The 13,790-nt window shown below is 44.8% G+C and overlaps 1 protein-coding gene across 1 annotated transcript in view; it reads left to right on the forward strand.

Annotated features, from left to right (window-relative positions):
• Positions 1–638: 638 nt before the first annotated feature.
• Positions 639–13,790, forward strand: part of ANOS1 (anosmin 1) — a 148,168-nt gene continuing 135,016 nt past the window's right edge. The window contains exon 1 of the mRNA XM_072849517.1: positions 639–992. Coding sequence (XP_072705618.1) covers positions 645–992 — 348 coding nt within the window. The 5' untranslated portion in view covers positions 639–644. The remainder of the gene's footprint in view (positions 993–13,790) is intronic.

Consider the following 13,790-nt stretch of genomic DNA (forward strand, 5'->3'; position numbering starts at 1 on the left):
TTTCACCTTGGGACAAATGCTCACCGCAGTGTTTCTCTGTAAGAAAGACCGAGTTTCAGAAAGTAATTTCCGTGCGTGCTTGCCCCCCGTCCTTTTAAAAAAACAAAAGAAGAAATAAAAGAGACTAACACAGGCAAGGCTTTGAGGACCGGCCCCTTAGCAGGGCTGCTGACACACAAAGCCACGGGCGGGCTGCGCCGGTCCCCTCCGGCAGCGCAAGGGCCGGCAGCGCAGCGTGACAGGGCTGAGCCCGGCGTGGGGCCGCGGGCAGCGGGCCGGGCCCCCCGCCGCCGGCCCCGGCCCCGCGCTAACGGCCGGTTGCCAACGGTCGGGCGCGGGCCGCGCGTCCCCGGCGCCCGGCTCTGCGCCAGCGGGGCGGCACCCCCGCCGCGCCCGCGCGTGTGCGAGGACGGGGCGAGCGGCGCCGCGGCCGCTGCCCGCCCCGTGCCCCACAGGTGGCGGCGTGCGCGGAGGGCTCCGGCGGCCCGCGGCGGCCCCGCCGGCCGACCTGCCGGCGGCCACACGGCCCGCCCGCCCCGCCACTGGCGCTCGGCGCAGCCAATGGCGCGGCCGCTGTCAGCCTCGGCCCGCCCGCTGCCGGGCGGGGGAGGGCCGTGGGCCGGGGCGGGCGGGCGGGGAGTTGAATGATTGAACTTTCTTGTGTAGTTTCTGCGGCGCGGAGGTGTCTGCCCCCAGCGCAGCCCGGCACCAGCCCGCCGAGCGGGAGCTTACCCCGGCGCCTGCCGCCCCCCGCAGCGCCCGGCCGCCCCCGTGCCCTCCTCTCCCGCGGAGCGATGGTGCGGAGGGCGCCCGGCGCGTCCCTCGCCCTGCTCCTCTGGATAACGGCCGCCTGCGGCAGCCCCGCCGGGCCGGGGGCTGGCGCCGCCGCCGCCGCCCGCAGGCAGGACGAGGCTTTCTCCACCGCCAGATGCACCTCCAGGTGCCTGAGCCTCCAGATCACCCGCATCTCCGCCTTCTTCAAGCATTTCCAGGTAGGGGCATGGCGCCGGGCAGGGGGGCTCCGCCGCCCGGCGGGTGGGCGTCCCGCGGCACCGGCACCGGCGCGGCGGGCGCGGGAAGGACGGCCGGGGCCGGAGCGCGTCTTGGCAAACTTGGGGGGCCGTTTCCCCAAGGGATGGCGGGCGCGTTGCGGGTGCCGCCGCCGGCACCTGGAGGCGGCGGACAGGTGGGTACGGCCCCGGGGCAGCGCCGAGACCCGCCGGTGCGTGTGGGTGCCGGCCGGGCTCCCCGCGCGGCTGGTCGCCGGGAGGAGGCGGCGGATCGTGGGGCTCCCGGCGCGCCGCGCCCCGCCACACCGCTTGTCAGCTGCTCGCCGGCCGGCTGGGCTGAGCCCGCGGCGGGACGAGGCGAGGGCACCGCTCTGCCCCGGCTCCTCGCAGGTGCTCGGCGCGCCCTGCCGCTGCCCTGCACGGCGGGACGGGCCCCCGCCACTCCTCCGGTGATGCCCGAGACCGTGGGGCGGGCGGGGCGGCCGCAGCACGGTGCTCCCGGGCCGGGGGTGCGCTTGTGCTTTCGAGCAGCGGGCGGTGCTCGGGCGATCCCGCGGGGCTCCGCCTGCCTGCGGGCCGGGCGAGTCGTTGCGCCCTGCCGCCCGCGGGTGGTTCGCTTCTCCGGCCTGGTGGGAAAGTTTGAGCTTATTTTTTAAGAACCATGATCGGGAACGTGTAATACTTGGTTCAGACCTCCTGGAAGGTGAGGGTGGGGGTAACAGTATTTTTCTGAAACAGAGGGGCGCATCTCTGCCTAACGGAAGTGGGGAAATGGGGACGAAGCGGGGGAAAATGGGGTTGAAGTGGCGGGAGACCTGCGGGGTATAAAATGAAACGCGGGAGAGTGAGCCGCGAAAGCGGCTGCGCTGGAAGCGGTGCGGGAGGTGGTGTAACAGCAGCGGGGATCTGCCCGTCCTTTCCCGTCTTCCAGTTACACACGCACCTTTCCCTTCGCCCTTCCCCACCTGTTCTACATTGTGCAAGTATTAAACCGAGGCGACTCCATCCAAACGGCGGAAACCCTCCCGAGCTGCTAGCCCTTCTCCCTCCCTAGCCCCCAAGCCCCTTTTAGAAAGGGCTGGCCAGCCCGGTGGGAAGGCAGCCACCTCCACCTCCCGGGACGGCACGTCCCTGCAGCTTGCAGGGGACCAAGCGGGGAGCGCGCCGCTCGCTTGCCGAGCTTCCCTCGCCGTGAGAAACTGGAGGCCCTCGGGCAGATGCTGTGGGCAAAGCAGCGTTCGGCGCTGAGGCGTGGGCACAGAAGGCTGCTGTGAGAGGTATTGCGGGATGGCCCGCTTTGAAAAGGAGCCGGCGTGGAAGGGAAGCTTAACGCGTTCGCTTCAACGGCAGCAGGAGGTGTTCGGTGCCTGTGACCGGGTTTGGGCTAAAGGGGCCGGGGACGCACCCCGTGGCGGGCGGGGAAGGGGCTGCCCTGCCCGCGAGCTGGGCGGGGGCGGCGGAGCGCTCGCTGTCAGCGTGGTCTGCGCCCGCGGGACGGCTTGAAAGGAGGGTACCCATTAAAATAGTTCATTATCGTGGAGAGGGATTAGTAATTTTTATTGCGCTGTCAGGCGGTTGTAACTTACTTGTTTTACAGTTTCAGTGGCTAAAGAGGCAGTTTAGATCAAGCCAATTCCTGGTGAAAGGCTTTTTTTGTGTTTTCTTGGCAAGATTTCTTTTCCGACGTAAAACTGCTGACAGAATGCACATTGCCAAACAATAGTGATTACATTTTAATTAGCCGGGGTGAAATAAGCTGCAAATTACTCAGTTAGGACTTGATAACTGGCTGGGTTTTTTGTAATCAGTTGAAAATCTCGGAGTTTTAACCCCAACCTGCTAAAGCACAGGGTAATTTATCTAAATTACCAGGGATTAAACTCCTGCTAGACATGAAACGACTGTAATGTTTGGACGATAAAGTGCTCTTGTTTATAAAAGTTAAGCTTTCCATTGCCTTTTAATGAGGGAAAGGAGGAGAGTTTTAGAGTACAGCAAGTTCTCATCCAGTGTTCTCACAGGAGACTGGTAATACACAGTGGACTGTAGGACATGCAGGTCTGGGCCATATTATTCCATGAGGGCTAAAGGGTAGGGTCCTTTTATCCCCCTCTCTTCTCTCTCCTTCTACCCCTTCCCCCCGCCCTCCCCCTTTCATCTCAACTGGTAGCATTTTCTGGAGTTCTTTTCATTTCAGAGATGCCCACTTATCTTGTAATCTGATTCAACCTTTGAAACCAACTAAACACTAGCTCGTCCCAACTGGAGCAGGAAGGAACTCTAGTGTCTCCCAGTTAGGACAAGAATTGAAAGAAGACTGACCCACTCATTTCCCAGCCCTGCTTTAGATACGGCCTCAGCGGTGGGGGTCAGGGAGACAGCAGATGGATGCTTCATGGGAGGTGGATTCCCCAACACTTCATAGAGAGTTAATTTCGCATAGTTCATGGTACCAAAACCACATCACTAACAACCTTTTGCAGGGAATGAGGGTGAAGATGTATGAACAGGATATCAGGATTAATTCTATACCTGCTGGCTCCCTTGTTTGAATGCCAGATGATATTTTTCAAATTTCCAAAATGCTCACAAGAGATTTTCATTCATTTTCCCCCACAGAGAATTTTCACCCGTTTTTCTTTACCATCCCTATTTGTCAAAGGGTCAAGAGAGGTGTTCCTTATAAAAACCAAAAAAATTCTATTTGTTAATTTACATTTGGGAAGCAGTTCTAAGCCTATTTTAAAGGTGCATTCTCAGTAGGAAATTATTCTAACCGATGCACAGGTCAAATAATTTACTTTTTTTTTTTCCATGTAGGCTATTGATGTGGGCTAGAAGAAGAATTAGTCACCTAAATCAAAAGTATGTGATCTCCAGAATGCCTGTTGAAGAGGCACAGATGCCTGCTTTTTGCTATAAACTCCCCATGGCCAGGGGAGTTTTCCAGTTTTGGGAGTGTTGGGGAATTCTGGGTAGAGGTTACACCAAAGGACATTTGGGATCAATATGAGAGATATTGCACCACATGGGTCTCATAGCCCAATGAAATATGTATGTTTTATATCTATGGCCTATCTACAGGCTGGGAAGTTTCACACAGAACATGCTGGCACGAAGTCCTTTCGTAAAAAAGCAAGCAAACAAAAAATGTCAGCAGAATGGGTCATAGTGGTTTCTTCTCTTATGTAACAGCATATTAATGTTGTATTAATATCTCTCTACTGTGAGAGAATGATGTTCAATCTATGAATGAAGGGACTCCAACATATCTCTTCTATCTTCCTGGAGTGTGTGCAGCATTGAGCTTTAGCTTGCTTTGGACTTTTGCAGATGAGAGAAAACACTTTTATCCCAGATATGTAACTTGGGCCACTGGACAGCACTGAATGAAGCATTCATTGACCTGTGACCAGAAAGAGTAGGGAAAAGAGAACATGGCTCTCTACCCTAATGTTTAGGATACTCGCTTTTAGCTATTTTGGGTGTTGAGACCGGGGTTTTACAATGACTGTTGTGTAAACACGTATGAGGGAGTAATTGGAGCATTACTGGAAACCATCCATGCTCCTGGGTGACTGCATTGACAAGGAGAGTAGAGTTCCTACTGCTGTGCTTTGTTTCTAGCAAAATTCTCTGCAAATCACCTGAACAGGGGACGATGCTGAGTGTTCTTCCGGCAATCAAGAGCACAACAATCAAGTGGCCTGCCTACAGTGGAGAAGATGTAGATTTGAACCTGACAGTCCTGTATCGTAATCAGTGTTGTACCCATTGGGATGTTGTCTAAAAGAGTATGTCTTTGTCTTAGTGAGGAACCCAAAAGCTGCCCTTGTAAGAAGGGAAGGGAGATTCCTCTTCTATTTTGGAATGAAAGGATGGGTTAAGGGTGCCTGGCTCTGCAAGAAACATCAAGATTGTGAATCCTGTGTGGAAGAAAGCACATGGTTTTAGGGACTGAGGTTGTAAAGAAAGGTGATGCCATTGGATACATTCTTTCCTTCAACATTTTCACATTACAGCAGTTCCCTTCTCAGTGTTTTAGCTGATGTACAGGAAAAAGTCAGGGATTCTAACTTGATGTATCCAAAGTTTATTTATGAATCTAGCTTTATAGTAACCTAGTACAGTAGGTAAAAGCCTACTAAAATGAGGTCACAGTTACTGCACAAGTTTTTGCGTTCCTGAAAAAGGGTATGGATATAAATAGAGATGACATATAGCTATCTGGAAAAGAGGCCTGAAGACTCAGATTAGTTTAGCTAGGCTTTTCTGTATAACCTACCTATTTTAATGGAGTGAGACTAAATTCCTTGCATTGCTGTCTATGGGTGTAGCCTTTCCCATCTGTGATATTAGTTGTGGATGAACTCATTCCATTTTGGGGGAGCAGGCGTGGCAGTGACCTTTAGTGTTCTGTTTTCAAGTTGAGTGAAAACACAAGTTTGGATTTTAACCTCTACTGCCAGCCATCTGAGCTGTGCTCAGAAAACAGCATGATTAAAAGTTTTCTTTGTAAATAAGAGCTTCAACATCAGTGTAAGCACATAGGTTAAAGGTACAGCATAAAAATGATATGGAGAGCAATGTTTACCTGGACCTGTGAACTCATGGATCTTTTGTCTTAGTTGCCATCTGTTACAGAACTCTCAAGTGTCTTCCTGCTTAATATGTGGCAAGTTGCTTGACAAGTTGGCTAAGGTAGAAGCTAAGAGGGTGGTACAACATGCTGCTGCCATTCTTCCATCCTCTGGCAAGAGGTTGGTGGTAGTCACCAGTCAGGCTGACTGGCCGTGTTTGCTGTGTGGAATCGCAGGAACACGGCAGGGCCACGGCCACAAGCTCACAGAGTGACAGAGTAGTTGAGGCTGGATGGCACCTCTTGGCAACCTGTTCTAGTGTTCAACCACCCTCACAGTAAAAAAAAAATACATTTCTTACATTCAGATGGAATTTCCTGTGTTTCAATTTCCCCCCCTTGCCTCTTGTCCTGTTTCTGGGCACCACTGAGAAGAGTCTGGCTACATCTTCTTTACTCCCTCCCATCAGATATTTATAAACATTAATGAGAACCCCCTGAGCCTTTTCTATTCCAGGCTAAACAACCACAGTCCTCTCAGCCTCCTCTCATATGAGAGATGCTGCAATCCCTTAATCTTAGTGGCCCTTTGCTGTACTTACTCCACTAAGTCCATGTCTCTCGTGTACAGGGGAGCCCAGCGCTGGACCCAGCTATCCAGATGCAGAGGAGTGACTAGAACAGAGGATAGGAGTAGTTACATTTCAAAGACACAATGCATGCTAAATATTGGTACTCACTTCTAAATTCATTTTTACTATTTACATTTTTCTTACATTAGTTTATGTATGACCATTTATGGTTGTCAATGCATTAACAACAAAATGCTAATGCTAAATCCAGTCAGATTTTTTTTCCCCATATTTTTAGATATTGGTACTGTGGGGGTGTTTTTTTTTTGGTGTTTGGGTAGTCCTCAATAGTAAATTGAATCTTATCAAATCCATTTCTTGATTCTTAAGAGGGAAATCCAGGTACATTGGGATGTATACATGTAGTGTGATCCAGAATTGTGATTGCTGCTTGAATAGGGTCATGAGTGTCGTGGTTTAACCCCAGCCGGCAGCTAAGCCCCACATAGCCGCTCGCTCACTCCCCTGCAGTGGGATGGGGAAGAGAATCAGAAGAGTAAAAGTGAGAAAACTCGTGAGTTGAGATAAAGACAGTTTAATAGGTAAGGCAAAAGCTGCACACGCAAGCAAAGCAAAACAAGGAATTAATTCACTACTTCCCATGAGCAGGCAGGTGTTCAGCCATCTCCAGGAAAGCAGGGCTCCATCACACATAACGGTTACTTGGGAAGACAAACGCCATCACTCCAAACGTCCCCCCCTTCCTTCTTCTTCCCCAGTTTTATATACTGAGCATGACATCATATGGTATGGGATAGCCCTGTGGTCAGTTGGGGTCAGCTGTCCTGGCTGTGTCCCCTCCCAGCTTCTTGGGCACCTGGCAGAGCACGGGAAGCTGAAACGTCCTTGACTAGTGCAGCAACAACTAAAACATCTCTGTATTATCAACACTGTTTTCAGCACAAATCCAAAACATAGCCCCATACCAGCCACTATAAAGAAAATTAACTCTATCTCAGCTGAAACCAGGACAATGAGATACTGCTTTAAACTCATTCAGATGCGTACTGTTTAAAAGCATATCAGCAACCGTGTGGATGAGCTTGGTCACATAGTGGTTCTGTATTCATACCTAAGCTAACTTATTTGAGTAGTGGATGAGTTACAGTTGAAACTTTTGAAACAGCATAGACATCCCTCAAGTGGTAAGCCAGTTTCGTGATATATGAAGGGAAATTATTGAGGGATTTCCCCTCGTAAGTGTGATTTAGTATAAATCTAATAGTAATGTACTAGGAATTAGTACTTAGGAATTAGTACTACGCTAGATCAGCTAAGGCTAACTCAAAATTGTTTTTGACAGTATGGAAAAATGTTATTTTAAGCTAATAGATCTATATGTTGCATCATGTTTAATAGCTGTAAGAGGGAATAATAAGGCCTTAAAAGTTTGTTATATTGAATGACTGATAACTATATCGTGGTAGGAGGTTGTTTTCACTGTTATAGATGGACTGTTGCCTGTCAGGACAACTGAAGTTTTTGAGGAAAAACAGGCAATTCTTTTAAATAAATAATAAAAGGTTCTCATATTTTATATCTGCAAGCAAATAGTGTGCAAGTGACTACCTCTAGATACCCAATACCAGATTTTACCTACTATTCAGGCAGCCAGTTGTCTACATGCCAGCACATCTGCCTTCAAATTGCTTGTAACTCCAAAGTGACTGCACCTGCAAAAATCTGCAATTGATTCCAGATGTAGGTAAGGCTGTAGGCTAGGCTGAAAGTCTAGGGTGCATGTGCCTCTCTGGGCTCTGCTGTAGAGAAGATGGAGATCATGAAGAAACCATTTATTGTAACTGTCTTGAATAATTCCAAAACCCTGAATTACTTCTCATGAAATCTTTTGAAAAGATATGTAGTACTTTTGTAATGAGATGTAGTAGATATGTAGTGTGCTATTCCTCGAATGTTTCTGTTCCAATGGATAGGCAGCCCAGGCACCGAGTTTGCTTAGATCTTTTGGGACATGTTCACAATCTTTTCTACATGTTACTACTTAGGAAATATGTGCCATCTGCTTCTGTTGCCATTTCAGTACTCATCTCCTTTCCAAAAATATTCCTTGTGTTAAATAATTCTGACTTTCATATGTCTCATAAAGCACACTGCTGTTAACTTCTTTGCGCAGACAAATTTAAACATTTGTCATTACTTTCTGATTTTCTCAAAACTTGTTAAAATTCCCAATCATTCTTCTGTCTTTATTGTTCATATGGTGTATGATCTGGATAATTATTCTGGCATTTGGTGTGCTCTTATTATTGAGATATGCTGTCGTGAACAAGAGGTGCACAGATCTTTTAACATGATCTTATGTAAAAACTTTGAAGACGAAAGGTTTGTTTTGAATAATGATGGTTGCATCTAGTGAAAATACCTGCATGTTTCACCATGTTGTGGAATTGAGCCACAGTTAGTCTTTGCAGTTGTATCCTGGTCTGGTATGAACCTCCCTGATTTCAGTGGGAGTTATGTTCACTTTCTTACAACCGAACTCAAATCCCTTTGGCATTAGTGGAGGCTTGCACAGTTGATATGAGTGCAGGGGTTACAGAGCCTGGTCATTGTTTTCTAGCAGTTTTTATTACTCAAATTTGGGACCTTAACCTTGACCATTACTTTAGGACCTTAACCTTGACCATTGTTTTCCCAAATTAGAATGTTTGGCTGTGCCTCAAGTGTAAGTTTTAAATACAAATCAAATGAACTGTATGAAAACGTAAGTGAATGGTAAGCAATTGTATTGAACAATAAAAGTTGCCAAGATACTTTTCTCACATTTTACTTGTGGATGCTTACATATTAGAAGAAAATTCTTTATGCTATCTTGCTCTTGTTCATAAAATTAAAATTGCTGTTAATTTGGTAAATGTACATGATACCAAATGCAATAAAATCAATAGAAAGTTACTAATATGTTTTGACGCAGATGTTTTCCGTATAGACAATATTGGCAAAGCATAGTTTGAATGTCACAGGCATGTGTTGGGGAGGAGGAGATGTTGCTTTTGAAAAGCATTAGAAAACTTTTGAAAGAAAAACACTGGGAGTTCTAAAATGTAAATCCTTTTTCCATTCAAACATATATCCACTTACTATGGACTGAAAGGTTATAAGCTAGGTAGCATTCATATTAAAACTATTACTAAAACATTATTCATTGTCTGCATATGGGTTTTCTCTGTGATTAACTAGTGCTCTGAACTGTATTTAAATGTGTTTGGTTTAGTAAGTGTCCTATAAGGAAAAAAACCCCAATACATTTCTGAGACAGCTTGAAAACCAGACTGATTTCCCAGATGCTGAACATTTGTCATTTTGCAAAGGGCAAACTTCTTAAGACTGAGAGCTGAATTTATGTGTGTCTACAAATGGAGATTATTATTCACAAGCTAGTTTACATCTCCATTGGCTATTCTGTGTGCGTTTTTGCTTTCTGTGATTTTCTGGGTTTGAGTACATATCCAACATCTGTAAACAGAAAAAGAAAGTGCAATTATTTAGCATCCATATTTTTAAAGATCGAAAATACAATTAACAACCGAGTATCAGGAATAGGATACAGAAGAAAGACACATTTGTATTGATATTAAGTAGTCAGTGCCTAGCAAATGTAAACCTTACACCAAAAAACCCCTTGCCTAGGAGTTTACACCAAGAATCTTCATTTTTTAACCTTTCCCACAGCTGAGCTTTATAAGGCCTTATATTTCAAAGACCTTTGAAGTCCATGAAAAGCCTTCTGTTGATTTCAGCTGGATCAGGTCCATGTATGAGCACTAGGTCCATGCGGCTTTTGTCAACAAAGAAGAAGAGTGCTGTGAACTTGGTATCCCAACTCTAGTTGTATCCCTTTTTTAGTCTTTTAATGTCCAAGAGATCACAGGACATGAAGATGGAGAACTGGGGGTGTTGAAAGGTAAGTGGACCCTTTAAACTTGAAAGTTGAGTACTGTTCCTTTCATCTCTGATTAAAAAGAATCACATGTTCATTTCCATCCACCGAAAAGAATATCAGATATTTCCAGATCTGGGGAACAACGCCAGACAGAAGTTTTTATCAAATTTCCATTGACTTCTGTGAACCATATTTTCACCAATGTGTCTCTAGACTGTCAAAGAGGTATGACATCAAAGTTATGTAAAAATATTAATGTATGCAAAATATAATACAGGAAAATACATGCATCTTTCACCAGAAAAAAACCCTGTGGTTTATTATACCTTTATGGACACTTCATGTTTTGCTTTGGTTTTTTCTTGGTCTGTATGTTACATTATGTTCCTTTAAAACAGAAGTTACTTGACTCAAGCTTGCAAAGGGAGTGACTCCCCTGGTAAGCAGCTGAGATTCCTGAGGAACGCATGGCTCCAGAACTTGCAGGAGAGGCAAAAGAAGAGACAGAGAGTCTCAGAAGGCAGAAGTTTGGAGACAGGTGACCTCCATCAGGCACACAATGCTGGGACAAGAAATTGTCTAGGAGTAGAGGGGACTGTAGATTTTGTTGTGACACAATTAATTGAAACTAAGGCTGGAAACAGAGAACAGACACAAAGGGCGTAGGAAGAGTTGTTTGTAAATATTTTTTATTTCTGTTCTTTCTCAGCTGCATGGAGTTTTACTTGGTTTAAAAAGTTTATTTTTTCTTGTTTGTAGTGTAGTAAAAATGTGGTTTGAAAATCCTTTTGTCTTCATTGGAAAGTCCAGTTACAGGTAAAACCTCCAAGAAAATTCACCACAAAATTCTAGCTAATTTGTGGTCCTGTCATGTATACCGATGCAGGCAAATAAACATCAAGTTTGTTCTAGACCAGGGGTGCTCAAGTGTGCAGCCTGTCCACGTAATGCTGCTGACCTATGGCTGGCTTCTTTTCAGCTTGTTTTTATTCATTTCTTTCCTAAAAGTAACTTGGGAGCCTGGAGGCAGTTTATGGGCTGAGTGTGTCCTGGTGGTGGCAGCTTGCTCCTCATTTCTGTCTTTCCTAAAGACTTTAACCACATTGATGGATTGTGAGAAAAGAGGGGCACAAGAACAGGCTACTTTAGCTTTCTGAACGATTCCTGCTCTCCAAACATTATGGACTTAACTCTTTGGAGAGTTTTTAACCAGAAATATGTTCTGGTGATGGCAGCCTGCTCTCTTGAGTCAGTACTGTGATTTACTTACTATTTAATTCAGAATACATGTAATCCCAGTTCTTCAGGAAAAGCTTTGAATCTTCTTATGCATGTCTTTTATGCATTTTTGGAAGTGCTGGATTTACTGTATTGCACATATATAGTAAAGTTTGGTCATGTGATGAGAGAAGAGCTGTACATATGTTTTATTCCCATACAGTAGAGAAAGTGAAGTGGCCTCCCCAGGCAGAAAGTTGGGCACCGTCTACTACAAGGATGTTGTCTTTCAAGTCAGAAGTTTGACAAACTGCTGCCACTGTAATTTCTCAAGTGGTCACAACTCAAACTGCAAACATAGCCGAGGTAGTGAAGACACTGTTTTTTCTGCCTGTGAGGGTTGCAATCCAGCTGCCATGGATCCTGTAATAAGATAATATGAGTGGAACAATAAGATTGCTTCAGAACAAATGTCTTCTGTCCAGACAGTCAGAGATTGTGGTTGATAGTGAAGATTGGGTGAGAATAATGTACTCATTTAATCCAGTGCAAACATAGTTCAACCTTCCTTGCCATTCTTATAAGAATTTATAAGCATAGTTCTGTGTTTCTTTTTTATGGATTACTCTTTAGGGGAGTTATCTTCACATTAACTTATATTAAAAAAAAGAACACAAGTAATCACAGTTCAGATACACGAACATGGTTTCTCATGTCGTGATTTAGGCCATAGATCTAAGGCTATACATCATTTGTAGTTAATTGATAATGCTTTTTAACTGTTAATTATTTCTTTGTACTACTGGAACCTTCCAGTCAGGCCTCAGGGCATTTTTGGACCTAGACACTATAAATTCATTTCTTAACCTCACTTGCTGGAAGACTTTGGGTTTTGTTGGAATTTAGTACATGGATGAACAGATATGTGAGGCAGGAAATAGTGGAACACTGAGGAAGGGGTGATAACAGTAATATTAATATCAATAATAATAATAATAATGTGTCCTAATACAGTGACTGTCAATTTTTTTCAGAATTTGTGTTCCTACATAGAAACTAATTCAACAGGGTAGTTTTTATTTTTTTTTTTTAATTAGGTGATGGTTATAGATCCTTTGAAAACATTACTGTGTAAATACAGCTAGACAATAATGAATCACATCATTACCTGCCCCCATTTTTCTTAGTCACCAAGAGTCTATAATATGTTAATATTTGATTTGTATCTAGCAATTTTGGGAAAGGAACTGGAACTAGGAGAGCTTGAGGCTTTCTTCTGTTTTGAGATTTCTTTCTATGCAACTGTGAACTGAGAGATCATGAATTAGCCAAGTGTTGATCAGTCTGGATCTGCAGCAGGTGGAAGGAATGTTTGGGGTTAAACTGACGCAAAGAGGTAAAAACCATTCAATTAATGAGGTGTGTGTCACTCTTCATATAGTACTTAGTAGCAGCTATGGGACATGTTTGTCAGAATAAATAAGGAAAGAAGATGTACATTTTTTGCAGCTAGCAGCTTATTGTTAGGTTTTTTTTTTGAGTTAAAAACATTGAATAAACAGTGTGAAAGACAATAGGCTTTTGGTAAATTTCATGCATTTTCTATCCAATGGATCCTCATTGACTAACTGGAGTAGGAATGCATTTAACGCTGCACATGCAGCATATTAGCTCATTTTGTAAAAGATTTAGTGTAATCACAGAACCACACACATACATTTGAGCACTGGACAGCACCAAAGCTGTAATTACAGTGGCAATAAATGTGCAACAGCAAATAATAATTATTTCAAGCCTCCTTCTGATGTTCAAAACCTTCCTTTTTTTAAGTAGAAGAAAAGAGCAGCAATGTGGACTAACCTTGAAAGTTAAACCTAACCTCAGTCATTTTCCAAATTGTAGAAAGGAATGAACATTTAGAGTTTCCTAAAGAATATACTGGCTGCCTTTGTTTTGGGATAGAAAGCATGACTCACAGGTAGTTTTGAAGACTAAAAAGCTTTACACATTAATGCAGTGTAAGCTCATATTGTTTTCTTTAGCTGGAGATCTTTCAGCCTTCTGACTGATACTTATCAGTTCTCCCATTTATATGATTAATAGCTTAATACAGGATTTTTCTGGAGCTTTCATTGCTGGCCTGAGTCTTATATATCTACAGTGGATAGTAATGTATCCAGTGGTTTCAATGGAAATAAGCTTAGGCCAGTGAAAATGTACTGGAAATGTCTGTTCAGAATTTATAGATAAAAACAAGAAAACTCCCAGTATGCTGTTTAAAGACAACATGAATTTGTTAAATACCATCTTACTGCATCTTGACATCATTCTTTACAATTCAGAGTGGTAGTAAATGATACCATGCCATTAGGACAAAGTAAAACTGAATTGGCAGATGCAAAGTACCTTGACTTCAAATTAAGACATTTTTAGAAGACATTCCTTCA

The sequence above is a fragment of the Ciconia boyciana genome, chromosome 1 (genome assembly GCF_034638445.1).
Source record: "Ciconia boyciana chromosome 1, ASM3463844v1, whole genome shotgun sequence".
Lineage (NCBI taxonomy): Eukaryota > Metazoa > Chordata > Aves > Ciconiiformes > Ciconiidae > Ciconia > Ciconia boyciana.